This window comes from Lonchura striata, chromosome 1 (assembly GCF_046129695.1).
Source record: "Lonchura striata isolate bLonStr1 chromosome 1, bLonStr1.mat, whole genome shotgun sequence".
Classification (NCBI taxonomy): Eukaryota; Metazoa; Chordata; class Aves; order Passeriformes; family Estrildidae; genus Lonchura; species Lonchura striata.
Window position 1 is genome coordinate 69,979,458 of NC_134603.1, and position 27,556 is coordinate 70,007,013.

Consider the following 27,556-nt stretch of genomic DNA (forward strand, 5'->3'; position numbering starts at 1 on the left):
ATGTGGGGAATGTGAATAAAAGGCACTTTGATTGTGTAAAGTATAAAAGGAATATATCTGGTCTGTGTTTCATACAGTGTCTGATTCTTGCTTATGTCTAATGGAGTAAAGAGTCCTCTCTATCCAAAACTGATCAGAAAAATATTTATTTTGAGGAGAATTTCATGAGAAAAGTTGCCTTGGGGCATTTTTAGATATAAATCCTCCTATTTCTCCCCTCAGGCTATTTTTAATTTTAGGCATTGTGAATATTTCTTTTAAAACATTGATTAAAATTGTTTCTGTTTTAATAATTTCCTGTTTAAGAATTTCTCCCTACTCCACAGATATTGATTAATCCAATTAAGTAACATTTTTGAATGGAAAACATATGGGGTTGTAATTAAAAATTTAGCTTTACATTCTGAGTGCCAGATCCCAAAATAGTATTCCGCATAGGCCTAAAGACCTTTTAGACAGAGTAATAGAGATCTAGGCAACTGTAGAGTTTATCAATAGAATTAACATGTTTTAAAGCCAAGGAATTGGTGTCTGTCACTCCCCAACCTTGTAAAGAACCCCCTTCACAACTCAGAGCTCCTAAGCTCTTTTCCTCAAGCCAGACAGTTGACTGATTAGACAATTTCCTTCCTTTATCTAAGATAGTATTCTTGTTCAAGATTTGGCATGCTTAATATTTTATCATACTGAAGACCACTGAAATGATAGTGTGAACAATACATCTGATTCCTATTGAAAAATCAAGAACCAGTGTAACCAAAAAATGTGCTGTATACTATCACTGAAGAAGCTCCAACATCCAAATCTCACAATCTAAAAACCTGTCCCTAGAAAGAATTCTAGCAAACTCATAAAGAAGCCTCTTTAAGCTTTTTATTATTTTTTATTTCCTAGAATAAGGGGTATGAACAAAAGTTCATTCACTTCGGAAAAGAATGGGGCAAAGTCCCTTCAAACTTTTCACTATATTTAAAAGAAATACATCCTAAAATCAGGCCTAAACAGAGTAGGAATTATCTACTCCCAGCAATGTGTAAGGGGGTGAAGAACTGGTGGGATACAATTGCACTTAAATCTTAGAGGGAGAAATGCTTTACAGTACCCTCACACCTGACATGTTGGAGGGGAGATATATCTGACTTTCACTAGTTAAATGAAAGAAAGAAGTGTAAAGTGGGTTTGTGCAGAAGAAAAGTTAAATATCCAGGTGTTAGACAGCAAAAGGCCTTCATCCATAAAATAATTTTCTTTACTCTTACTTGCTGCATTGTTATTCAACAGTGACAGAGGTGTATCTAAGCAAGATTATTTGATCCTGGACATCACTTTGCAGCCAAGATTTTCATTCAGGTTTATCACAGGGTGTAGACGCATTGTACAAATAACATAAGGCACATTATTAAGTGGCAATAGAAAATACAAGTCCAAACAAGGACAATGAATCTGATGAAGGGCCTGGAGCACAAGTCTTATGCAAAGTGGTTGAAGGATTTGGGGTTGCTAAGCCTGCAAACTAAGGAGGCTCAGGGGTAACCTTACCATTCTCTACAACTCTCTGAAAGGAGGCTGTAGCCATGTTGGGGTCAGTCTCTTCTCCCAAGAAACCAGTGACAGGACAAGAGGAGTCTTAAACTGCACTAGGGGAGGTTTAGGTTGGACATTAAGAAGAATTTCTTCACAGAAAGTGTGATGAAACATTGTAATGGGATGCTCAAGGAGGTTGTGGAGTGACTGTCCCAGAGGTGTTTAAGAAAAGACTGGATGTGGCACTCAGAGCCATGGTCTAGTTGATATGGTGGTGTTAGGTCATAGATTGTATTTGATGATCTCTGAGGACTTTTCCTTTCTAAATGATTCTGTGATTCTGATTTTGTAAATTTATTAACCAAAATATGAGCTCCACTCTTTTCTTATTATTTTGTTGGGAGAGGAGGGACTGTTAAAACAAGGAATTTTCAGCTTAAAGTTTCACATGAAATATGACTCATACAAACACTTCAAGCACCAACCTAAAATACTCTGCTCCTCTTGGACCTTAACCCTACCATGGGATAGTTTTGGGATAGGTAACTAGCATACTGGGAAATAATTAAAATTAGGACTAATTTTTGAGTACTGAATAACCCAATTGAAGGGGACACATAAGGATACACAACAAGATAGCTCTCAAAATAACCTGAATAGAGTACATGACCTAGATCCTCAAGAGCTCATTAAATGCAGCAAATGACTATTCCTGTCCTCCAAACTCTCCAACTTTTATAGCATTTACAATGTGAACTTGATCAGAATCCCTACCTGAATCTACTTTTTCAACATCCAACCACCATCACATATGCTGCTGCAAAGATCTACAAAATAGTCAGAACAGATTTTAAGTGTAAAAAATAATACAACTCAAGGTCTTTATTTTGTCTCAAGGCATAACATAGCCTCATTCACATTATGAATATCATCCATTAATTTCAATAATTTGCATTTTCTCAAAGTTAGCACATACTAGAGATATGAACAATAGATGAAGAGATGAGCACCACAGAATGCAAGGAAAATATTTCTTCACAATTATAAAAAGTAGATTAAAACAAAAAATTAGATTCTAGTTTTCCCTTCCTTTATATGTTTACAATCACAGCTACTTATAGCCGACATAATTCTATTATATGAAATATTAATTTAGGTATGTGAAACACCCATTCAAGTCAGAAAGAATGTAATCCAGCCTCTTTAATTAACATATAACTAATACTCACATGCCTACAGAATTGCCTGACTGTTTTAACCCTCTATTTAATGCAAGAATACTCAATCTCATATCAATGCAAAAAAAAATAAATATTAAGCTTTGTCATCACTCATATTAAATAACAGAAAATCTTCTAAAAGTAAAAGTGCCACACCATGTGTGGTAGTAGTAAAAGTGTAAAAATGCCACAACATGTGTGGTAGTAGATTAGAACAGATGTGCATCACAACCATACTCTAAATGTAAATTTTAGGAAGCAAGAAAGTCCAAATAGAATTTAGCAAGTAAATAAAATAGTCAGGAAGACAATGATCTGAAATCTCTGCTTTTAATTTGTGGACCTGCTTTACACTCTTGCCTTCCCAAACCTATTTTTCTGTTTTATCTACTCATTGCATTCAGTCTTAAAACTAGACTGCAAGCTGTCAGAGGTGGTAAGGGCCTGGGTTTTTATTCTCACTATTAGTCTGTAGGGTGTCTGGAACAACAGGGCATGACTTTAGATTGGGTTTCCAAGGCACCATGGCTCATACAATAAACAATAATAGCTACCACAGCAGCTAGGAAAAAAAAAACACACATGTTGCTGCTCAAGTATGAGCTGGTGTCAAAACACCCCTTGTTTTCACTAGTGTGGAAATAGGCAGAAATGTAGCCATAGCAGAAACCTGACTGAGCATATATTTATTTGGAAATGTAACACTTCCAGGTTATAAAAGCACTGCCATTACTTTCAATTAAGGGAATTAATTTTCTAGTGTAAAATACTGTTTCATTGCCTTCTCCAGCCATAAGAATACAAACAGTACATGAGCATAATGAAATGGGAAACAATGGTGCTGTCTTCCTGTCCATCACCCTACAGACACCGCGGAGAGCCAAATACAGTTGGTACACTGACAGGCAAGCTAATCTGGTGAATGGCCACCTAAAATAATCTGGGTCTGGTGGAAGAGGAGCACACACTGCTGAATGCCCCCTTACAATAATTCATAAATAGAGGGTTTCAACTGTTTCTACATTTGTGATGCCTAAAACAATCTCTTTTGTTACATCTTCAGGTTTTTTTCCCCGCTTTGCCATAATTTATATCTCTTCATCCTAGTTGAGATGTTTGCCAGCTTAAACCATTCTGAAAAAAAAAAGTTGGAATTAAACACCAAGTATTTTTTTAGACTTGTGTGGTGAACTCTACTGTGGCCAGGACAACTTCATCATTATGGGATGGGAATATTCTTTGGAAACAAACAAACCAACAAACGAACAAAAAGACAAATGTTCAGTCAGGTAGACAGGCTATCATGTCTTGGAAAAGAAAATTCCTGCAGATTTGAAAACCCTAAGTCTCTGATTTTGAGTTTCTGCATGGTTAACTTGCAACATTTACAACTATGCTAATTTCAATTTACAGGAGATAATTTTGCAAATAGATGCCCTTTTATTGCAGTACTATCTCCCCTGCAGTGATGCACCTGCAATGAATTGCCACATGGAGGAGGAGGCAAATAAAGGAAGAGCTGAAAAGCACGGACTGTGGCTACAAAAGGGAAGCCTATTTTCACATTCTGTTTGTATTCTTTGAAAGTACAACAGTAGAAAAGAAGCACAGACTATCAGAATTGCAAAAAAATATCCCAATTAATTTCATATGTATCTATATATCTATGCCAACTTGGCCAAGAGAAAGAATACATTTGTGTATGCACAGGCAAGCAACCATCAGATACATCTCGTGCACTAGAATATACCCTCTTATTACAATAAGCAGCACACTTATTGAGGTTGGTTCCTCTTCTTTCTAAATCAATTCTCAGAAAGTTGTTAGAATTGAACCCACTGATTTCAACCTACAGATTCATGTTACAACATTTCAACATTGAATCTGATGCAGACAATATGGCTACCACCAACAGTAGTTTTGCTGTGTTTGGTGAAAAACTGGTGAAAGGGCAGGACAGCAATAAAATCTGAACTTTGCTCTACCACTTCCCATAACATTATGTGTGAGACTTAATGCTAAGTATCTTAGCATTTCCATCTAGACAGATTAAATATAGCAACAGAAGAAAGAACTATATATTCAAACCAGATGTTCCCAAACACTTCCCACTGGTTACTCCCACAAAGGGACCTTTTAAATAACAACTGTCCATTGTTGTACTGCAGATGACTTCTGTCAGCTGCTCAGTTTGCCATGAGTGGCCTTTGAAAACACTGTGTACAGCACACTGGAAGAAGCCTCTTGGAATTGCTCTGAGAAAACTCACACATTAAACAGAGGAAACAGCTTAAGCAGGGCCCAGATTTCATCATGATGGACAAGGACATTCTGACCCACTTTAACTTTCAGAATTTTTGCAAGTATTACCTTAATACAAACTTGGTCTAAAATACTGCAGCTCCCATAATCAGGAATATTTTTAGACCATTATCTCTACTGGAGTTATTCTATTAATAAAAAAATCATATCAAAGTTTGTACAGGGAAAAAATTCAAAACTGAAAGTTCTGCAGAAGGCTTGTTTTATTCAGACCTGAGGCTATAGCAAACAACTGAAAAATGTGTTTGATGAATAATCTCATTCCTCAGGCATTCAGGTATCTCATAAATAGTAGTATTAAACCTCTTCAAGGATCTGGATTAGCAGAAACAACAGCTCCATTTTTTCTAATGTCTCCAATAAATATGGTAACCTAAATAAACTGTAAAATAGACCTAGAGACAGATAGACAGAGAAAAACTTACATGGCTAAAAATTTCCACCTATACAGAAGTCCAACACCAGATCTACTGTCATGAAGTCCACTTATATTTCAAATTAAGAACTGGTTAGCAACAGTGTAATATAAGTCTTGTATCACCTTGTAACAAGTTTACCATATGAAAAATTGGCAAAAAAGGGTAGTCCTAAGTGCTCCACATACTTCCCTTCATACTGTACTATCTTAAATGTTGTCTCTGTAACTCCTAAACCAGGTTTTTTTGTTTTGAGGAAAATAAACAAACAAACAAAAACCCCAAAACAAACAGAAAACATGTAATACTGCAGAAAGTTGCTAGTATTGAGAAAAAAAAATGTATGAATATTGCTGAAGTCTTTATGGGCTTTTGTTGCCCAGAAGGAATGTTTTAGCAACGGAGCAGAGGCAAGAATTTCACCAAAGGAAATACTTCTGAGACTGAACTGGACAGGTGAAAATCTAGTTTCATGTAGAAGCATCAGCATCAAAGAGAGTCTTACCAGCACAATTAAGATGCATAGGACACCTTCTACATACCTAGAGTATTTACTGAATAAATGAGGCAAGACGTTAGGAAGATTTCATGAAGCCCCTTCCCTAATCAATGCTCCCTTTCAGAATGAAAAGCCAGCATCTTACTGTTGATAAGCATTTCTTTAAAAAACTGGTCATTTACATTACTTACAAAATTGAAGTTAAAATACGTGTTGCTAGTGCAACATCATTAATAAAGCAAAACTTTTAAAATACTTGTATCCATGTATGTGCATACACACACACTTTCTTCATCTGTAAATATATATATATATACAAACACAAAAAATCTATAAAGTATACACTCCACTTGTAAACTCAAGCAAGGCAAGAAACCATCAGAATTTACTTTCCATATAAAACCTAAAGACTAGCTATTAGCAACAACAACTTTCTCACACCATATGTTTGACTTTGTGTTGATTATCTAAATGAAAATTTTGTCCAACACATAGGCTCCATATTATGAGGGAGAGAAATAACAGTTTATGTAGAATATGAGGTGTGAGGAAGGCAGGTAGGGTTAACCTACCTTCATGTCTGAAATAGTTACTCCTAAACAGAGAAACTGATGCTTCATGTCTATAATATTCTTCTCATAAATCAAGTTACATTTTGCAAGGTGGAGTATTGAAATAATTCCTAGGTTATTTTATGCAAATTTTACAGGGAATTGAAAGAACTGAGCTGGATTAAAAATGGATGTTAAAATACAACTTCAAGGATATTGCAAAAATCAATGTCAAGACTTTTTATTTGTAATTACAGTTAACTCAATTTGTCATAGTGGATTAAAATATACTGTTTAAGAATAGAAGAAATCACTTGATCACCTACCAAAAGATATCAACTTCCACACTGCAGCTCATGTGAAGAAATCAATAACACCCTTTACTATAGCATATTTTCTGCAAAGACCAAAGTCTTGTGTCAAATGCACCAAGAGAAGCAACACACTTCCCTGGGGAGAATAACTCCAACTGCTAACTAGCTCTTGCCTGTGTCCAAATTACAGCTATTTGCTTACTTTTTGCTTCCTTTATTGCATTTCTCTCTTCTGCTCGAATAAAAGGTAGAATTTTACTTTAACAGACAATATTTTCCATGCATTAAAAAAATAGTAGGATTTTTAAGCAAACCACTTCTCTATCTTATTTTTGATAAACTATGTTAAAGGGGCCCTGATGGTGCCTTTATAAGGGCTTCACTGCCAACCTCCTAATATTAATTCTTCTCTGCTCACTTTCTGAATTCTCAATTTCTCCCTAAAGTCATTCAAACTTAAAATTGTGGGCAAAAAGATTGTACTAGTATTGTAGCATCAGTCTCATCAATTTTGAACGGATAGTCAAAATGACCTCTTCACATCATTTTGTACATTCAGCTCAAATATAAATCACCTTAGCTGTCTTAAAATGCTTCTCAGCCAGGATCAGCAGATAACTCTGAGTCAGTTCTTTCCAGAATATTACTTCCTGTTACAAAGACATGCCTAGCATTTGGCTTAATTAAAATACCCTTTATTTAAAATGGATTCAGCTTTTCAAGTGATCTAACTCAGTCCTTAGGACTGGTCTTACTTACTACTTTCAGCAGTTGTCTTTCTTTTTCATCAGCAAGGTTATGTTTACTTCAGTGTCAGTCATGAAGATAATTAAAAGGCAGAGTTGAAACAGCTGAAATTCACAAAAGCTCTTCATTTTGATATTTCACTATTAACAACTGCTTTTTGTCAGCTACGATGTCTTAGTAAATTAGGTTTCAGCTGAACTTTATGAGTATCGTATATTGTTGAGCTCACCAATCCTAACAGGAGCAACATCCCATTTGGCCCAATATGGTTCAAAATGGTTAACACCAGCTGGTTCAGAGAAAGGGTTAAGCAACATCAAAAAGTAGTTATGCATCAACCTGCTTCCACACCCACACTTTCAGAGGCTAACTTATCCAAGAAGTCCAGAGGTATATAAGTTTTAATAGCATTACTGTTACTATAGATATTCATATTATACATCCATTAATAACCATTCTTTGGCTTTTTAAAATGTATGGCAATACTCTAAGTCTCTGTGTCTGCAATTGTATGGCAAGAAAATTCAAATGTTACGTGTTACTGTGTGCAAAAATATAATAATGAATTTTGCATTTTCTACAGTTTAGTTTCATTTTACCTCAAGGTTTCCAACTGTAGTTTACTGCCAGAAGGGACTAGATCCAAAGTTGGTAACTCCCAGAAATGTCTAAGACAATAAATGCTAGAAAATTAAATAATTTGGCTCTTCAGGAAAACATCTGAGTATCTTAATTCAACAGTATTGCTCCCTGAATGAGCCAATGAGACCACTCCCTAGCCTATTACCTCCTTTTGCATATGTTCAGATTATTTTGTCATTTATCCATGGTTAGCTACTCATATCTTGGACATGCCCTTAGTTCTCCTGATCATTTCTGTATATATATTGCCAGCTGTGTATTATGATAATTTTATTTGCCTCCATAGAGTTGGTTTCTCCATTTTCTCTAGGCTATTTGGCTTCAATGGTCTTGTCAAACAGTCATTTCAAGCTCAGTCTAGCCATTTTTCTGCATGCTCTGTATACATCTACAAAACAATAACTACTGTGTGTTCCAACTGTGTATAAATGAATAATGCATGACTGTATTATATCTATTATAATATATCTATGTACTACGTTTGCATATGCAGTAATCCCTGACTTAAAAACAAAATTTTAACTGTTTTCACAAAAAGATGAGTGTTAGTCTAAGGTTTTTTCATTAAAATAAAATGAAAAATTTTGAGAAAATCATTCACAATGGAAACAAACTCCTATATATTACAGTGTACTTTGCATCTTTAAAATTACCAATATTACAACTGTTACAGCTAATTTAATTAATGGATTGCTACTTACCTATAACATTTGCATTTAGAAATGCTTAAATAATTGAGTTTATTTGCATTATTTTCATTGCTGACCTTAAGCAGCAGCCAATCACCAAACTCCTGCTCGCCTATATTCCCCCTCCCCCAGCAGGATGGGGAAGAGAATAGGAAAAGAGAAAGTGAGAAAAATTGTGGCTCAGAATACAGGCACTTTCAGCATTAAAGGAAAGAGAAATAAACCCAAAACAAAACAACTAAAAACTAAAAAAATCCAACCCAAATAATGCAAAGACAATCACTCACCACCTCCACATGTAGACATGCTCAGCCACTGGTAGCATCAGCTACCTCCTTAAAAAAGCTTTTGTTGCCAAGCATGGCACTCTGTGACATTAAATAACTCTCTGGTCAATTTAGTTCATCTGTCCAGGTCGTGTCCCCTCACACCCTCTTTCTCATCCTCAGCTTACTCATAGCAGGGATGTGGGAAAAGAGAGTGCCTTGGCAAATACTACTCAGTGATAGTCAAAACATTGGTGTACTATCAACACTGTTTCAGTCACAAATCCAAAGCACAGCACCATATAGGCAGCTATGAAGATATTTAACTCAATTCCAATCATACACAGTACTCTAAGACACTAAAACATAACTAGAAATTATCTCAGCTCTGACGTTGTGTGATACTGTCATATTTTGCTGAAATAATGTGTCTTGCATATTTTTGGCATTGGTGGTCAGCCTAAATTGTGTACTGATTTTCTGCAGTTTCATTTAAGAAGAGACATACACACCTCTCTGCTACACCTCCTAGTCCAGAAGATATTAGACAACATTTTGGTTTCTGCACAATCCTGACACCTCAAGGGCTCAACAGCATTAAAGAGTAGACAACACCCCTGTTTGAGCTCAGATCTGTGCTTTGTGAAAGCATTTTTCTAAATGTCTAAATTCTTTTACAAATCAAATAGCAGCATCCTGTGATCTCAATAATCCCAGCTGCTTGCTCTAAGGGGTTTTGAAAATTCATTTGACTACTTTGACAACAGAAAGTTGGACTGCCTTTGAACCTGCTTTCAAAGACAAAGTTATACAAGTCAAGCTATTACCCATGGAATATTCTGGTTGACTTTGACAATGATGGATACCTTTCATGACCATTTTCCAGATCCCTTATGCCTACACTTCACAACTGTCCTTAATGATGAATGACAGTCATCTGCAATGAATGACAATTGTCCAGTACTCTCATCCTCAAAGAAATGGCATTATCATCACATATTCTCACTATAATTTATAAGGGTGGAAAAATAGAGTCTCTGATTGCTCAATTCTTTATTAATGTAATAACTTAAACAAATACTACTTTATACATTTTGAGATGCAGATGGAAAAGTATGTCAAGTTCTTCAGTAGAATATACTGTCTTCATTACTTTAGTAACTGTAAATCTTACTCTTTAATGAAAATGCAGTGTGGAGAAGACAGATTGTTATGATTTGAAACTAGTTCAGATGTCCTAGCTGAGTCTTGAATAAATAAATTGACTGTCATAAAATAAGGGATATTCAAAACTGTGTTTTGAATAGAAGTCTCATTCTCACCACTGACAAAAGTGGCAATTTTATTTGCTTAGTGAAGTTGTTTTAATTTTATACACTTACATCTTCACTGATTTAGATGGAATAGCCCAGCAAACACACCCCCTGGAAAAAGCCATCTATTCAAGCTTGCACTTTGTGAGAAAAGGTCTCACCTTAGACCACCATTATTGTCAATGATTACTTATTACTGGCAGTATCAATTGAATTTCTCTTAACAAATAAAGAAAGCTTGGCTGAAAATTGTTATTTTTGTTACAGTAACATTAAAGGTCCACAGATCAGGACTTCCCTGTGCCTGTACTTTATAGAAACATACTGAAAAGTAGTTCACATAGAAAAAAGTGCTTGACATCTAATCAAAATGTCAATCTTCAAATAGAAAGAAACATAAGTATAGAAGCATGAAAATCCCAGAACCAATGTGAAAACATTAATCAACTTGATGGGCACTTTCATTAAAGAACTTCTCTTGTATTTTGTAATGGCATCACCTTATGATCATTAGTGATAATTAGTGATTCTTCTTATTAAGAGAATTTTTTAAGACAAAAATCTTCCTGCGTTTTCAGAAGCGTACACAAGGTCCTCCTCCCAGACTTGCAGGGCAGAAAAAGAGAAAGTATGAAGGGTTTTTCTTTAAAACAAGATGTAAAGGAACCTAAAATAACATGCCATTTAAGAAGACAAATGATCTCCTACTACAAGGGGAACCAGCTTTTTTTTCTTCTTTTGAATTTTATGTGGATGAACATGAATGTACTTTTCTTAGAGTGTAGAGATTTTATATCTGTGGTATATGTCTGTAATGTTCATCCATTTTCAGTATGAGGCAAAGAGGATAATTAGTTTCCAGGGACTGGTACAAAGCAGTAAGTCAGTGCTGCTGCAGTGAGAGAATGCTCATGTACACAAAAGGGTGGGAAGATGACTGTGAAGGGCTAGAGGTAAATCACAGCAGACATATAAAAACTACTTCCCAAGGCAGACACACAAAAAAGAAATTACCAGATGTTAGCAAGAAGTATTCTCCATTTGCTTGTGCATTCCTCACTTTGGAAACTTTGTGCATGCTTACATTAATGTTTTTGACCTTTATAAATCTAGTTGCTTCAGAAGGCACATCAATTTTTACTTACAGACTGATTCAGCACCATTTGTATGGTCCAGGTGTCCTGCCTGTGGAATACAGGACATCTTCTCTGAGTCCTGCAGCAGCTTCAGAAAAACCTTTCATGAAAGTAGAAAAAAGTAATTTAAAATCAATTTTCTAAAACTATTATATAGAGATAGCTATAGATATATACACAGTCAAGAACATAAGCCATTCAGCATGTCAGAAATTACTACTGACTGCTCTAAACACCTTGCTGGAATATGACAATAAAATTAGTCAAGCTCTCCAGTTAAAATCTTGGGGATAAGAGAAATGAAATAAATGTCAATAAATGCAAAAACACCCATGCAAAACATTGCTGACCTACAAACACTACTATCTGCAAAGATTTTTCAAAAGACTGTCTGCCCTTGATTGACTTTTTATGCTTCTAATCCTTGGTATGTGCTGGAACTCAGTTACTGCAGTTTTTATCAAGGAAACAGCTTAATCTCTTCTGATGCTCCAGCTAGAAATCTATGGGCACAACTAGAACTGTTACCAAAGAGTTCTAGTTGTACTAGAACATCTAAATCTAATGAACAAAATCCTACAAAGCTGAGAACCTACAATTTCCAGGGAATTCACAGTGTCTAGGGACACTCAGGAAACATGCCTAGGTATGTGCAAGCACATGGACAATAACATTACTGAAAGACATTGAAAGGACAAGGCAATTATCAGAGATAGCCAAGATAAACAAAGTCTTATAAAACTAATGCTACAGAGAAGATCGGGCAACAATGTGTGTTTTGTAGCAAAACATTCATGTGCATACCCCAAACTGGGTAGAGATGATAGGAACACGTTACCTAAAATCACCATGAGAAAACTGAAATTATTTTTTCATAAAAGCAGCAATCTAAAAATATGCATTAGATTGATGTTGAAAAGATTGAATTTGCTAAAGTAGGGACATGTCAGAAGGGACTTATAGTTAAAATTATAAAACCTGGCAGAATTCACCAACTTCATAATCATGAGGTCTATTTAAATGGTATATACACTTTGCCAAACAGATTTGTGTTCAAACTACTATTTCTTCCTTAAACATGTTTCACAGTTATGTTGTCATAAAGCCCTTTGAATTTCAGAGATGCATTTCATTTATCTATACCAAAGCCTTGCAGGAACTTTCATAGTGAGCCTTATTCACACACTCTCCACTTCTTGTAAGCTTAAACCAAAAACACAATAATAGTTTCTTATTTTAACCTGAACTGCAATTTAAATAGTGATCTAAGACCTTAGATAAAAATAAATAAAAATTTACAGAAAATACAGGCACCATGAGCATCTCAAATGACACAGAAAAATAGCAACTAAATTTTTCTTTGTCTTGATGAAAGTTTTCTTTTGCTCTTTCCTCTCTGTTTGGATTGAGCTGCAAGATAGATTATACCCACAGTGCAACTTTCTGAAATCATTAAGAAACCATTTATTTCTTCCCACAAAAGAAGATATCAGCTATAACAAAAAATTCCTTGTTTCCAAGGAGCTCATACAATAGACAATAAAAACCAGTCAATGTGAAGTGCTTTATAGCTCTTAAAAGATACTTCTTGACTTTCTAAGGCCTGACTGTTACAAAACCCTATTTTGCTTAGTCAATATAATTGCCATTTAACAGTTATTGATTATGTTTGTTACCTGCCAGCTTTCAGGGAAAAAACTTTAGCCATTAACAATTGCAAGGCCTGATATTTCTGTATTAGACCCTGGAGGCAGATCCTGACAGTCTAAAGCCACATTCTAATTTGTTTTCTTGGACCTGCTTGATGATGGCTCTGAACACCAATTCTGTCAAGCAAACCAAAATAAATTGCAACAACTGAATCACAGAATCACTGAATGCCCTGTGTTTGAAGAGACATTTAAGATCATCTAGTTTCAATCCCTCTGCAAACACCTTCCACTGGACTGGATTCCTCAGAACTCCATGCAGCCTAGTCTTGAACACTTCCAAGGATGGGACACCCACAGCTCCTCTGGACAATCTGATCCACTGCCTCACCACCTTCAGAAAATAGAATTTCTTCCTAATGTCTAAATTAAACTTATTCCCCTTTGTCCTGTTACTTCATGCTCTTGTAAAAAGTCCCTCTCTGTCTCATAGGCTCCTTTTAGGTACTAGAAAGTCACAATTATGTCACCTCAAAGCCTTCTCCTCTTACAGCTGAACAAATCTAACTCTCTCAGCCTTTCCTCATAGGAGAGGTTCTCCATCCATGTACTCACCCTGGCGGCCTCCTCTGGACTCGCTCCAACAGGTCCCTGTCCCTTGTGTGCTGGGGACCCCAGAGCTGGGTGCAGCCCTGCAGGTGGGGTCTCACCAGGGAAGAAGGGCAGAATCCCCTCCCTGGCCCTGCTGCCCATGCTGCTTTGGATGCAGCCCAGGACACGTTTGGCTTTCTGGGCTGCGAGTGCTGGGTCATGTGCAGTCTCTCATCCACCAGCACTCCAAAATCCTTCTGAGCAGGGCTGCTCTGATCTGTTCATCCCCAGCCTGTGTTGGTACTGGGGGTTGCCCTGATCCAGGTGCAGCACTTTGAACTTGGTCTTGTTAAACCTCATGAGATTCCCATGGGCCCAGTTCTTGATCCTGTCTAGCTGATTCCAGATGGACTCCTGTCGTTCAGGTCTGTCAACCACTTAGTGAAACCACAAAGTAACTACACATCTGTGGCTAGGACAATGCCTACAGCACAAAACGTTGCCTGCTGATGTTTACTTCAGTGCCAAAATAACGGCAGACAAATTTTCTTATTTAATCTCATTTAGTCACTGTAGAGAGGATGTAGTTATACCTTATAAAAAAAAATCAACAAACCCATCAAATGCTTTTCTAATACATCCTATGTCTGTTGTCAGCTTCATTGACACATACTCTGATACAGCTATAAAGGTAGAAGGCCACCTGCATTGCCCAGTCCTCCCCATGGTATTCAGTTTTCAAACATCCTTTTAAGAACGGGAATCGTTAGGGACTACATTGTACAGAAGATATGACAATTTACTTGATGTTGCACCAGATATTGTGGACAGAAGTGGTATTAGCCTAACAATGTTATCAACAGAGTGAGTGCCCTCTGAAACACACAGCTATGGAAAAGACAGGATTAGGCATCATGACAAAGAGACAGTATGTTCTTGCTACATCTAAATGAAGGTGTGTACTAGACCTCACCAGAGCATCCTTTCCCCACATGCCTTAGTAAATCCTGCTTGCTCAGTTATTCAGGGCATGGTGTTAATGACAGCAAGGTTGTGCGTTCAATCCCCATGTGGGCCATTCACTTAAGACTTGATGACCCTTTTGGGTCCTTTCCAACTCAGAATGTTCTCTGAAATTCTGCAATACTATGAAATTCTGTTTAATTTCTGTTTTGACTAGCAAGTTTATATCTGACTAAGGACTTGTCCTTGTCAAGGACAAAAAGTGATTTTTGTTCTTGAGGAAACAAATCTGGCCAAATGACAATATTACAGTGAAATAGATTAATAGTATTGTGCCATCACCAGAATATGTTGGAGCACCCTGCATCTCCCTAGAAGGTGCCCATCATTTCAAGGAGGTATATGGCTTTCCCTGGAAAGTTTTGATGAAAAATCTCAGGTAATTTCAAAGACAATAATTTAAAAACAGTACTCAATTAACAAATTTTGACACACCTTATTTTGAAAAGATGTTGCAATTGTTTTGTTCTCCCCTCAAAGAAAAGCAAGAAAGCAATAAGCTTTGAATCCCAAGAGCTGCCAGAAAGTGAAACAGCATCCTCCAGAGATCTCTTAGTATATGCTGAATTTAATTAACTACCCTTCTATTCTCCTTTTGGTTCTATTAACACTTTGGACTACAAGTATTATAAAATACACAAATACAAATAGTTGGAAAAGATATCTAAAGCCTAAATTTGAGCAAATATAATATTAGTGAGATTTAAAGATGCCAGAAACTGATTCGTTAGAAGTTCAAGATTCCTTTGAAATATGAATGGAAGTCCATTTTCCCTGAGTGAATACAATTTTTAGAGTGTTAGTGTCCCTCAGAATGAAAAAGAATTATAGTGAGTGTATAAGAGAACAAAAAGAAAGGATAAAAAAATTAAAATACATTTCTTTCTTTAAGGCCAGGGTTCTTTGTTTCCAGATTGAATTGCTTGAATAGATTAAATAGTGCTATTATGTGCTATTCTTTTAGTGCCCAATGCAAAGAGGCATCTGATAAGATAATAGAGAATTGAGGTTGTAGCAACAACTAATGATGAGATGCAGAGATGACAGAAATCAACTCAAATTAATGCATTAAATCTTCAAGCTGAAGAATGATACATTAATATCTAATACCACATTTAAAAAAGTTTTAAACTTCTTCACAAAACAGCTAAAATCAAACTCTCAACTGAGTCACAGATTCAGCTCACTGAGGAATCTTCCTCATATCCATGACAACTTCACATTTACTTTATACATGTCAGTTCTGGAAAGTCCTGTGTTATCCCATGGAGAAGTAACCCAAAAGTATTCTTAATATATACATTACCTCCAAATCTCTAATGTTTGTCAGTGAAAAATATTCCTTATACCATGTTAATCATCCATCTTCTATAAGAAAATAAAAGCTTTTCAATAACTTTTTTACTTGCTTCATAGAATTGTATCGCAGGAATCTAATTTACTTCATAACATTAAATAAAATGTTTATTAAACTTGTAAACTATGTATGATAGGAGATATTAGACTCCTATCACACAGTTTGAAATCAGTCTCCTACCATCACTTGAAGTTAAAAAATGTATTATTTCTAAAGGATCTATAGTACAGTACTTGGGTAGTGGTGGTTTAGGGAATCTTGTTATTTAGAAATTATAGATGGGGCAAAAAGAGTCCAAGGGAAACAACCACTTGCTGACATGGCTATTTACACAGAGCTAAATTCAGAATTATGAAGATGCATAACAGACTCTCTTCTTCTGATCCATTTAGTACATACACACACACATGTACATATATGTGTGTGTATATGTTGATGTATACATATATCAAAGACTTTCCTGGTACACACAGAAAATATTGTTTAAGTATTTAATCACACAGTTTGGCTAACTCCTAATCTTAGAACTAGTAATTTGGAATGTGTTCTTAGCTTTTTTTTTTTCTGTCCAAGAGCCACCTGAGCTGAATCACCAGACTTGAAAGCCCAAAGCTTGTTCCAATGCAATGAACCTAGGACAACACTGCTTCTCATAAAGTCAGTGACACATTACAGTTCCCTTAAGTTAATGCAGAAAAAAAAAAAAAAATAAGGGTTACACAGTTCATCAGGCTTCACATTAGATTGTTAAAATAAAAAAATATACCATAGTAAAGTGGGTGCTGAAATTAACAGTAAAGCAAAACTATATGGTATAGATTTTACCTGATTTGGGAGATTTTGTTTGTTTGCTCACTTTTATTTTTAACATGTTTTGCACAAGAAATTGTGCAATATAAAAGACGCAATCATACAATCAAAAGTTTCTAACCAAGAAAATGTCATTACACAGAAAAACTACAAGTACCTCTTCCAAAGTTGTGTCAGAAATGCCATAGCCAGTCACATGTAGATGCTGAAGGCTTTGGTCTAAAGCTTGGAAAAGACCTTTAAAAGAGGTCTTATCTGCCCTTTCTGGGATCACATAGGTCAGCTCAGTCCCACTGTTATCTTTCAAGAAGGCTTCTGGAATGTGGGTCTGTACCAGAGAAGTGACCTGAACAATGTGCTTATGGTCCTGGATTTCAAACACAGAGGGCTATGAAGAAAGAAAGATAACAATGCAGAAAAAAATTTGCAGATTACTAGAAGTATTTGTCTTAATATTAGAATACATGCAGGAAAAATTCTACTGATGAAGATGTATCACAGCAGGGATACAGAGACTACCTCCCAAGAACCAAGGATAGTGAGACAAGCCCATTTTCAGCTAAATACTGATATTCACTATTTTCAAAGATGCCACTGTGTTCATCTAAATAGCAATAATAATACCACCCAGCCAAAAACAACCAAGAAAGCTGATAAAAACATGTTTTGCTGGTTTTCTAATAATAATATTATTAAATGTATTACTTCCTGGCAGGGACATACACCTTCTTTAAAATATACTCGGCAGGCACGGTCCAGTTCAGTACAGTACATTCTTAACTTACCTTTTTTATGAGTGTTAGACTGTGTCCCTGGCCATATGTCTCCCTCAGGTAAGAGGGAGAGCCACAGCACCTCAACTGGCCCCGCTGCAGGATGGCAATGCGATCACTGAGCGCCTCGGCCTCGTCAAGATGGTGAGTGGTAAAGATCAGTGTGCAACCTGCATGACAAAGATTGGTACATGTCTACAAAACCTGGTTTCTAGAAAAACCCCTCACAAGGATCCTTTAGCCCTAGGGAAACATTTTCAGAACTCTTTAAAATCTTAACTACAGGATTCAAACAAAATATGCTGTCAGAACTAGAACTTGAGTTAGATTTAGTTCTAAAGTTACTTTGTCCTGTTTTATACATAGCAAACAGTATTAAGGATTTAGAACCTCCACCTGTTTTAAAAGCTTAAGAAATTCCTTAAAATTACATAAAGGCAGAGTCTCTTTCAATGGATAATTCAATGTGAGTTATTACAGCTAACTGAGTGCTCCCCACAATCAATTTTAGAATTAGTGTAGCAGACCGACTGATGAATGTATTTTCATTATAAGTGTGTGAGCATATATATACAGGAATATGCAAAATGGGAAATGAAAACCAGATAGTAATTTTGAGAAGCTGAAGAGAGGGGAGAAACTTTAGCACAGGACTTCAAACTAAGCTCAATTTTTTTTAAGATTGGGTGTCTTTCTGTACAATAGCAGATAATTCTTGTAATGCCATTTGACTTGCCTTAAAGTTACCAAGGTCAGCTTAATGTTTCCTCAGAAATTAATGTATTTAGCTTCTGATAATATTTTGACTACACTTGGACTATTAAATTCATTGAAATAAAAGAAATCCAGAAAAGAAAAGAAGAAGCAAATTATGTGAATAAACTTTGTACCAGCTTTGTACTTCAGAAGAACAGCCCAGATACTACGGCGAGAACATGGATCTACTCCACTTGTGGGCTCATCCAGAACAACTGTCTTTGAGTTTCCAATAAAGGAGATGGCAATTGACAGCCTCCTTTTCATTCCTCCAGAAAGGGTTCCAACAGGTTTGTACTGATGTTCGGATAAATCCACTTCTTCCAGAACTCTGAATAGGAATACAGAAACAGGACCAATTTTGAAGTGGACATTCTAGTCACATTCTGTCCACTCAGAGAACAAGTACTGAAAAGTCACTGTAAATGGAAAGTGATAAAATCACTACTCTGTCTGATTACATACTTTGGTATTAAAAACAAATAGGAAAAAAAACTCTCTACCTACAAAGCATAAATGCTTATCATGCTCAGATGCACAGATTTTAAATAATATTGTAAAGGAATATTTTAAATTAAAGATAATAAAATTAATTCTAGTTTGTCCAACAACTTCAGCAAACTACAGATTATAGCCCCTTTAAATAATGATAAAGACTGCTAGGTTCATGAAATAAACTGATTAGAGATCCCTGGGTAGAATAATACTATCTAAGCAAATCTAATCTAATTCCTATGTTAAGGACTGGGAGATATCTTACAGATGTTTCCAGTTCAGCCCTTGCTCTTGAAAGATGCTGGTCTTGCATGTGAGCATGGTATGGAAACATGATTAATAAAGGCAATAATATAAGACCTTTAACTTATTTTTCATCACACTGAGCATACAGTCAGTGACCTAAGAGCTTCCAGCTGCTATCAGCTTGGCAAGCAAGACATAGAAGGTTCAACAGTCCTAAGTTAAACTTTTTTGTGAATTTCAGTGAATATGCAGTCTGAGTGAAGAGGCGATGCCATTTACCCTTCTCATTAGAAGCCCACTTTTTTAATTAATAAAAAAGTTTTGCTTCATTCTTTTGTTGCTTTTCTAATTTCTCTGAAGTGCTTTAAAGCATTTGTTGCCTTTAAAAATAACTTTTCTTCGTAGCAAGGCCTGCAGATCTCTGTTTTCACATGCCATTAGTATGACAGACTGCTGCTAGAACTACAATATTCCGTATCGTCAGGTACTTGAAGATACAGAATATTATTTTGTATCAATTCTAACCATTTACTAAGTTTGTTTTGTCTCTGTAGTTCTAGCCAATTCCTTCTGTTGTTTCTGGAGAGAACAGAGTGTCCACACCTGAGTTGGTTCAGATCAAAAAATTTAAAAGTAACAGGCTTTTATGACACTACCAAGGAAAGCCACTTTGCCACAAATGCCTCTGCCTGATTGTACACTTAAGGAGAAGTCCCATCAACTTGACATTTGTTTCCATTGAAGCATGGAAATGCCCAGCCCTTCATAGAGTCTAGCATGAATCAAAAGGTAAACACGATCTATTTACACTGCCACACTGTTTGAAAAGTATACCTTTTATGTCTGAAGTAGAATAAATGCAGTTGGCTATTAATGAACCAGATCTCAGCTTGTACTGTTTACTAGTTAGTTTTATATACTCTAGGAAAAAGCAACATCTAGTCCTACATCAAGGAAGTGTCAGCACAAAAACACTAGCAAGTGTTTTTAACCTGACAAGTGGCAAATCCTCTGCGTTTGTGTCAGAGATCTGACTTATTTTTGCTATTGTATTTTTCGGTTTTAAACCTCTTCATTTATTAAAAACATTTCAAGGCTGGATTTGGAAAGACAAATGAGGTGGCTTATTTTAAAATATTGTGGCAATCACTGCTTTTACTTGGATTTTCTGGTTTTCTAACTTTCCTTCTGCTGCAGGTGAAGGAATACAGGATCACAAATATATAAAATCATTTTGTTAATTTATTTTAAAACTCAGGGCAAGCACAGCAGTTTTCTTTCTATCTGCTTCTCCAGGAAGGATAGAGGTAAGGCAGACAGCATGAGGCAGAACACCTGCAATTTCTACAAGGCCAACCCCCTCCACTCCAGTGAAAACATCATTATTTGATGATTTTGTATACCAGGTTTTTAAACAGTGACAGTTCTCACTACAAATATATTCGAGGAATAGTTAGACACTAGGAAATCTATTTTCAAGTCATGATTTCAGAACATGATATGTGACAAAAACTCATAAAACCATGCAGTTTCCATTGGTTTTTTCTTGCAAGTTTTGCATTTTCTCTCTTTTTTTTTTTTTTTTTTTTTTTTGGGTGGCTTGCAACAATCATTACCAATTTCTTTGACAGATTTCAAGAAAAGGAAGGAAAACTTACCCACTGATTCGCTCATTCAACTGCTCTTTTGTCCACCCTGGTGCCTTCACTGACCCGTAAAACAGGAGATGCTCCCGCACCGTCAGCGTGCTGAACAGGACATCGTACTGGGGACAAACACCCAGCTCTGTCCTGATGGCAGCCAGCTCAGTCCGTATGTCCTTCCCATCAACAATAATGGTACCAGAGCTCGGTGGATACAGACCAGTCAACAGGGATCTGATATAAGAAAAGAAAAAAAGAATTCAGCAAGATAACATGCAATTAGCTTTCCCCTTAGATATCCTGAGGCAAGGTTTAACATCCTTAGAGTAACATCAACTCAGTCAAGTATAGTTATAGAGATATCACTAATGGTTTGGGTTTAGCTACTTTTTGCTTTTGGTGGCTTTTTTGGGTTTGGGTTTTGTTTGAGTTTTTTTTGGTTGATTTGTTTGTTGGTAGATTTTTCTGTTTTTGTTTTTTGAATATGATCTCTAGAGTTCTTCATTTCCCTTCTTCCAGAGTAAAATCAATATTTTTTTCCCAACCAAATCTAACAGGTTATTGTTTCCTTCTTCACATGGGTATTCTGTGAGGAGTATTTCCCAGTTGGTCCCATCCTGTGTCACTGGCTTGATGAAAGCTGATTATAGCTAACAGAAAGGTAGAAACATAGACTTCTTAGTTGAGACATTTTTAAAGGTCATTTTTCATTTTATTACTTTCATTTCTGGTCAACTGCCAAGAAAGAAGTCCCCTGCAACTTCTAGGGACAAAAACACCATAAAACTCCACACTCTCCATATGATAGGTTGCCAAAAAAGAACACTCTTTCAAGATGTATTCAACTCCACCACCAGACATGCCCAAGTCCTACTTAAGCTGTTCCTGAGATATCACATCAAGGTTTCAGTGGCACAGAGGATTCAGTTCTCTACTCGTTACATTCCTTTCATCATAGATATACAACCTTCACTTTCCATGCGCTTTGAGGAGTTTATCAAATATTTATTGGGGAGTGGGGGGGTGGGAAAGCAGAACAAATAGTTCACATAATTTTAAACTGAAAAAGCATAGCAGAGATCAGAGTGGACAGTAACAGTAGCAAAAGTTGGGCTTACATAACTGTTGTCTTTCCAGCTCCATTAGGTCCCAAGAGTGCTGTTATCTGGCCCTTATGGAAAGTGAGGTTGAGATCTTTAACAGCGGCCTTCTGCCCATCCACGTGCTCTTTGGTGAGGGACAGCAGCACGACACCAACGGTGGCTCCTTCAGTGCAAGGGACTTTCCAGCCCTGAGGTGATGGGTCTGCATGGGGGAGAGTAGCAGAACAAGCAGGTTGCTAAATCTAAACACGTGTTTGTGCATAAAAGGAATAACAAAATAACTTCTCCTACCATTTACCAAAGCCTAGAACACATGTTCAAATTGACTAAACTGACACAAACTACACTGAAACGAAAGATACCATGCCAATTAATATTTGCTAAGAATTTGGCCCATTTGTGACACCAAATTATGTGCATGTCTACATATGTCTTGATAATGCCATAAAATAGTTGCTATATTTTATTTGTAGTAAAAAAATACTTATAATAACATTACTTGAATCATTTTTTATACCCATAAGCATTAGAAAATTCTAACTGTGTAAGCTACTTCATATATGTCATCCAGTTTCAGGCACACAATATTGATGTACATTTACAGGTAGTTAATCTCAATTCTCTTCAGTCAACTAAGCAAAGCAGATCTCTAAAATGATTCAGAGCAGCAGCCCAGTCTAAGCATAACTCAAGGTGCTCAAGGCAAGCAGATATCTAACAATCTTCTAGTTGTGAGGTAACATCCTCAGGAAACTGAGATGCCAGATTACACCAATGAAGTTGCCTTCCTTTCCATATCTGGTTTGTACTACTTTCCAAACATGAGCACAGTTTACCAACAGCCCCATTACCTTATTCATGTTTAATATTTTATTGACTCATTACTACTTAGAGATCTGGCAGTGAGTTGGTTTATTTTTAAGCAAAGGCAAGCCAGATTGGAATGTTAGTCCAAAGAAACAAACTTTTATGCCTGAGAATTATGAGAAAAATTATTCTTATGAATATGTGTATACATAAGATATTTATGGTTTATAGTCACATTCTTTGTAATACTTTTTTGTAAATAAAATGCACACGTTACAAGAACAGAGAACTATCCTATGCATAAAAAGCTTGAATTGTACAAATCAAATTAGAAATTAAAAAATACATAATTATTTCAAAGATTGGTTTGTTTACACTGTGAATGAAGAAAATGTTTTGCTGCTTTCACACTCAATTTTAAGCTTCTGGCAAAAATTCTTTCTAAAGTTGAGGTCATTGCTAGCAAGGCACTACCAGCAGTTGGGACAGTACTGAGTTCTCCTAGCCATACACCTCTCTTTTAGGTACCTTTCTCCTGTTTCCGAAATATACATCCTTTAAATTAACAAAAAATCATTCAAGTGCAGAGGGGTCTCAGACAATCTAGCTCAGGAAATTCTCAGAGGGAGAGCTCCAAGTTACTTCCAACTACTAAACTGATTACCCTGGGACTTCTCCAAAGCGGAGCTCCAAGTGGGTACGCAGCGCCCTGGTCACTGCCAGCCCTGATGTAGTTTTAGTTCCAGCAGGTAGGACCTACACTCTCAGCTTCTCCCTCATACACCTCTGATTTCCTAAATGTTCTCTATGCCTCTGGGACCAGCCCTTAACTGGGCTGTATAGAACAAGTGAAGAAATTGCCTGGAAGCAAGTCATTATGCTGTCCTAAAAAATCCTTCATGGCTGCATTTATCCCATCGTCAGTACAATTGCACACAATTCTTTTAAAGGACAGCAAGCTCCTTTGCTGCAGACAGTTTTAGCATTCACACACAGGCAATTTGCTATCAACCACATGACATGAGGAAATCACTGAAATAATTTGAGCCAGACACCACACTAAAACTGGTCAGGCAGAGAAGTTTATGTCTTTGTTTTCTGCAGATTATGTGGTGAACCCAGAGAGAAACACTGGAAATCTTCATTTTATGTAAGGAACAAATGCAATTGTCTTAATAAAATAGAGTTGTTCCAAATTGCAGAAATTCAGATAAAATTCATACAAAAACGTTTTCCCATGAGTGTTTAAAATTAACCTCAAGATATTTTGAAATCTGCTCCAATCTAGGAGACACCTGTATGTAAAACTGCTGAGTTGTTGAGCTTCTTCACCTATGCCATAGACAACTGGATCATTTCTAAGATATTGTACTTCCCAAAAGAAGCACAACACCCCATCATGTTGTTCTAAGGCCCAAGATGGAATACAGGTGAATACTCCTTCATTTTCAAAAAGTAAACTAAATGTGGGAATGTCCTTAAAGGGACTGGAGAGGGGGAAAAAGGTAAAAAAAATCTGAATTAATTATAAGCAAGTGAACATACATAGAAGAGCAGTGAAATTATCTGGAGGCTGATAAAAAATTAGATACAATAACAGCTTTCTAGATAAAAGGCTAAGAAGTAGAGACAGAAAGAGCAGTAATTATAGAAGAGGGAAATTAGAAACAGAAAGGAAAGAAATTAACAAAGTTAATTTTTCCACTGAAACAAGAAGCAAATTTTTTTTAAAGTTAATAAGGTCCAACACATTTCAGATTCATTGAGAATATGAAAGGGTTCAGTGAATTAGAAAAGATCCAAACAAGACAAAGTGGAAATATACTGGACAGGATGAACCCAAGAGATATTTATTTTATATCTTTCAAAGAGTTTTCTTAAATTTTTCTGTAGAGTAGCAGTTTTCACAGAATGAATCAGTCATTACGGGGTTAGCAAAATGTAACAGATATTCATAGTATATACTCCATAATGAAAGAGAGAAAGGGATAAGATCTAAACATATAATACAGGACCAAGCTATGATAGAAGCACATTGACTATGACTAGCACACCATTCAGAAAAAAAAGTTCAAATTCTATTACTGCAAACCTTTTTCTTGGAAGTTTTCATTGAAGAAAAACATATTCGGATAATGTCTTTTCCTTCTTTCTGTACCACACAGGTTCTTCCAGTAGGAAACAGTAAAGGGAAAGTACCACCGGTTCTTCAATCCAAATTTTCCTATATTAGAATTATGATGTAAACTGTTGAAAAATTTATAGTAGTTTTGCATCTGTTTGTAGACTAAAAATGTCCTATTATTGCTTACAATAAATGGTTAGGCCCTTTAATTAGCCCAAATACTTTTCTCTACCTAAAAATTTTAATTAAGTGCAAAAAAAAGTTATTTGGTAATAAAACCAGGTTCTTCATAAAATAATCAAGCCTCAGTTATGCTTTATCCTGTCTCCAAATCAGCTTTTGATAGACCTAATATAATCTGATAACCTATAGGGAAGAAAATGCACCAAACAGCCTGCCAAGAGAAAGAGCCTATTTTTTTTAATTATAAAAATAGTCCATTGCACCAATTCTTCCATTAATATCTGCAAAATGCAAACAAATCAGCCACCAAAAGAAACACTGATTGTGGCACATAAACAAAAAGTGCAAAACCACACTCTTATATACAAACTAATCTTTGGCAGTGCCTGATCTTTTCAGGCATTACTTACCCATCACATAACACACACACTCTCTGTTTGGAGTGTCATTACATTGATTAAAGGGCAAGTGTTAATTGAAGATAAAGTTTTTAAAATTCAGTTGCATATTCCATCCATCCCTATCTTTCAAGGTAAAATTAATTATAATTTAATAAAAAAAAAATAAATACAAAGTAGTCAGAAGAAAAAGTGACATATGCAAATAAGGGGAAAGGTAAATCATCAGAAGAAAGGTAAAACTACAGTGAGGCATGAGGCTATGATTATAAATACATCAACCAACTCAGTAAGACTGATAAAACTTGGTTCATTAAAAAATCTAAATAAACACACCACTACTTTCTGAAAATATACTTGAAAATCAATTTGTTTTCTCTGTACACTGGACTGTAGACTGACTGAGAACAAGATACAGTTACTGTGCTCTCTGAAGTTTTTTATCTGAAAACATGCTGCTGTTCGTGGGTGTCAGCCCAGGTACTGACAGGAGATTCACCATTTTCCCAGGAAGTTTTGCCATGAGATTACGCTCTCTTACTGTGAAGATCCAATAAACTCCTAATTCTATCAAACATTTGGCCTACCCATCAGCAAACAAAAGATATTTCATGCCTGGCTACAAATTCTAGTCCATGTGTTAGTACTAGTCAGTATTCATATATTTAGGAAGATGTTGTTCCCCAGTCCCTAAGGAAAGTCAGACAGTTTTGCACAACAGAACTATAACTCATAAAAATACATATTTTTGGTTTATTTGCATAAAAACAAGAAAGACAATGACACAATGTTTCCTATGGTGGCTGAATGTTTATATTGTGAAGATATTAATGGATGAATGACATTAAATAACTTCTTAAAAAAACATGAAATAAGAACAAGCCCATGATCTTACCAGGAATAATATTGCTGAAATACCAGCCACCTACAAAATATAAAATGGAGTCAAAGAACATCATCCAGCACATCCATCCAAAGGTCATGTATCCTCCTTGTGCTGTTGACTGGTAGACATTATCCCACTGAATTCCTGGTAGTAATAATAATGATTTTTTTAAAGGTCAAAGCTAAATCAACACAGCATTAAAGATCACAAACACATCAACACCACACACTTCCGGGTATTAAAGCACTGGCACAAGACAAAGCATAGTTAATAACAGTAATCCTAATGAACAGAAAAAAATTCTATGCCTCTACAAGCCTGTGTTTAGAACAGCAGGTGGCACTGCTGCTGGGAAAATATAGAGAAGCTGTTGTAGAAAGGGTTGTTTATCAAGTTTTAGCTGGCCCCCTATTTTGGCAAAAGGAAAAGAACTACAACACTGACAAAAGGGGGCACTGACCAGTGAAACAGGCTTTAAGCCATTCTGCTGATATAAAGAAAAGGATTATTTATACAAAGTTTAATATCATTTCTATAATGCTAAATCTGAAGATTTAAATCTGTGAATTCTAACCAAGAAGCATTGTGTACATTGCCTGCATTCAGAGGTAAACATGAATGAACTCACTGAATAATTGCTTCATAAAATTATAACATTGCAGAAGACATGGAAAAAAAAAAGGTGCAAACACTAGTGCTACAGAATGCTAAATGGAAAACAAAAGTAACAAAGTTGTAAATTTATTAAAAATATTACATTTAACTAAAAATGCCACTTTGTTTGCAGTACAGTGGATCATGATATTACTTCTACAATACTTTTTCCACAATTGTCAAGGAAAGTATTTTTTTCCAAAACACATTTTGCCCTTCCTTCAGTAAAGATAAGTCATTTTGATGAAGTGTCTAGTAGGAAATGTATGTAATATATTCTGCAATTGTCTCTTCTACTCTTATAAACTGTTGTACCATTATGACACATTTTCAATAGTTTGAAACATCCACAGTCATCAATATTGGTCTTGCTATAATAGTAAAAAAAAAAAATTATATCCCCTTATATACCTGAACT

The 27,556-nt window shown here is 35.9% G+C and overlaps 1 protein-coding gene across 1 annotated transcript in view; it reads right to left on the reverse strand.

The window, feature by feature from the left end:
* The window catches only part of ABCA13 (ATP binding cassette subfamily A member 13), a 139,704-nt gene that overhangs the window by 76,066 nt on the left and 36,082 nt on the right, over positions 1-27,556 (reverse strand). Inside the window, exons 18-25 of the mRNA XM_077788156.1 lie at positions 26,494-26,628; positions 24,985-25,116; positions 22,101-22,287; positions 20,998-21,216; positions 18,733-18,929; positions 17,855-18,012; positions 17,227-17,457; positions 11,649-11,739 (exon numbers count right to left, since the gene is read on the reverse strand). Of these exons, the coding sequence (XP_077644282.1) occupies positions 11,649-11,739; positions 17,227-17,457; positions 17,855-18,012; positions 18,733-18,929; positions 20,998-21,216; positions 22,101-22,287; positions 24,985-25,116; positions 26,494-26,628 (1,350 nt within the window). The remainder of the gene's footprint in view (positions 1-11,648; positions 11,740-17,226; positions 17,458-17,854; positions 18,013-18,732; positions 18,930-20,997; positions 21,217-22,100; positions 22,288-24,984; positions 25,117-26,493; positions 26,629-27,556) is intronic.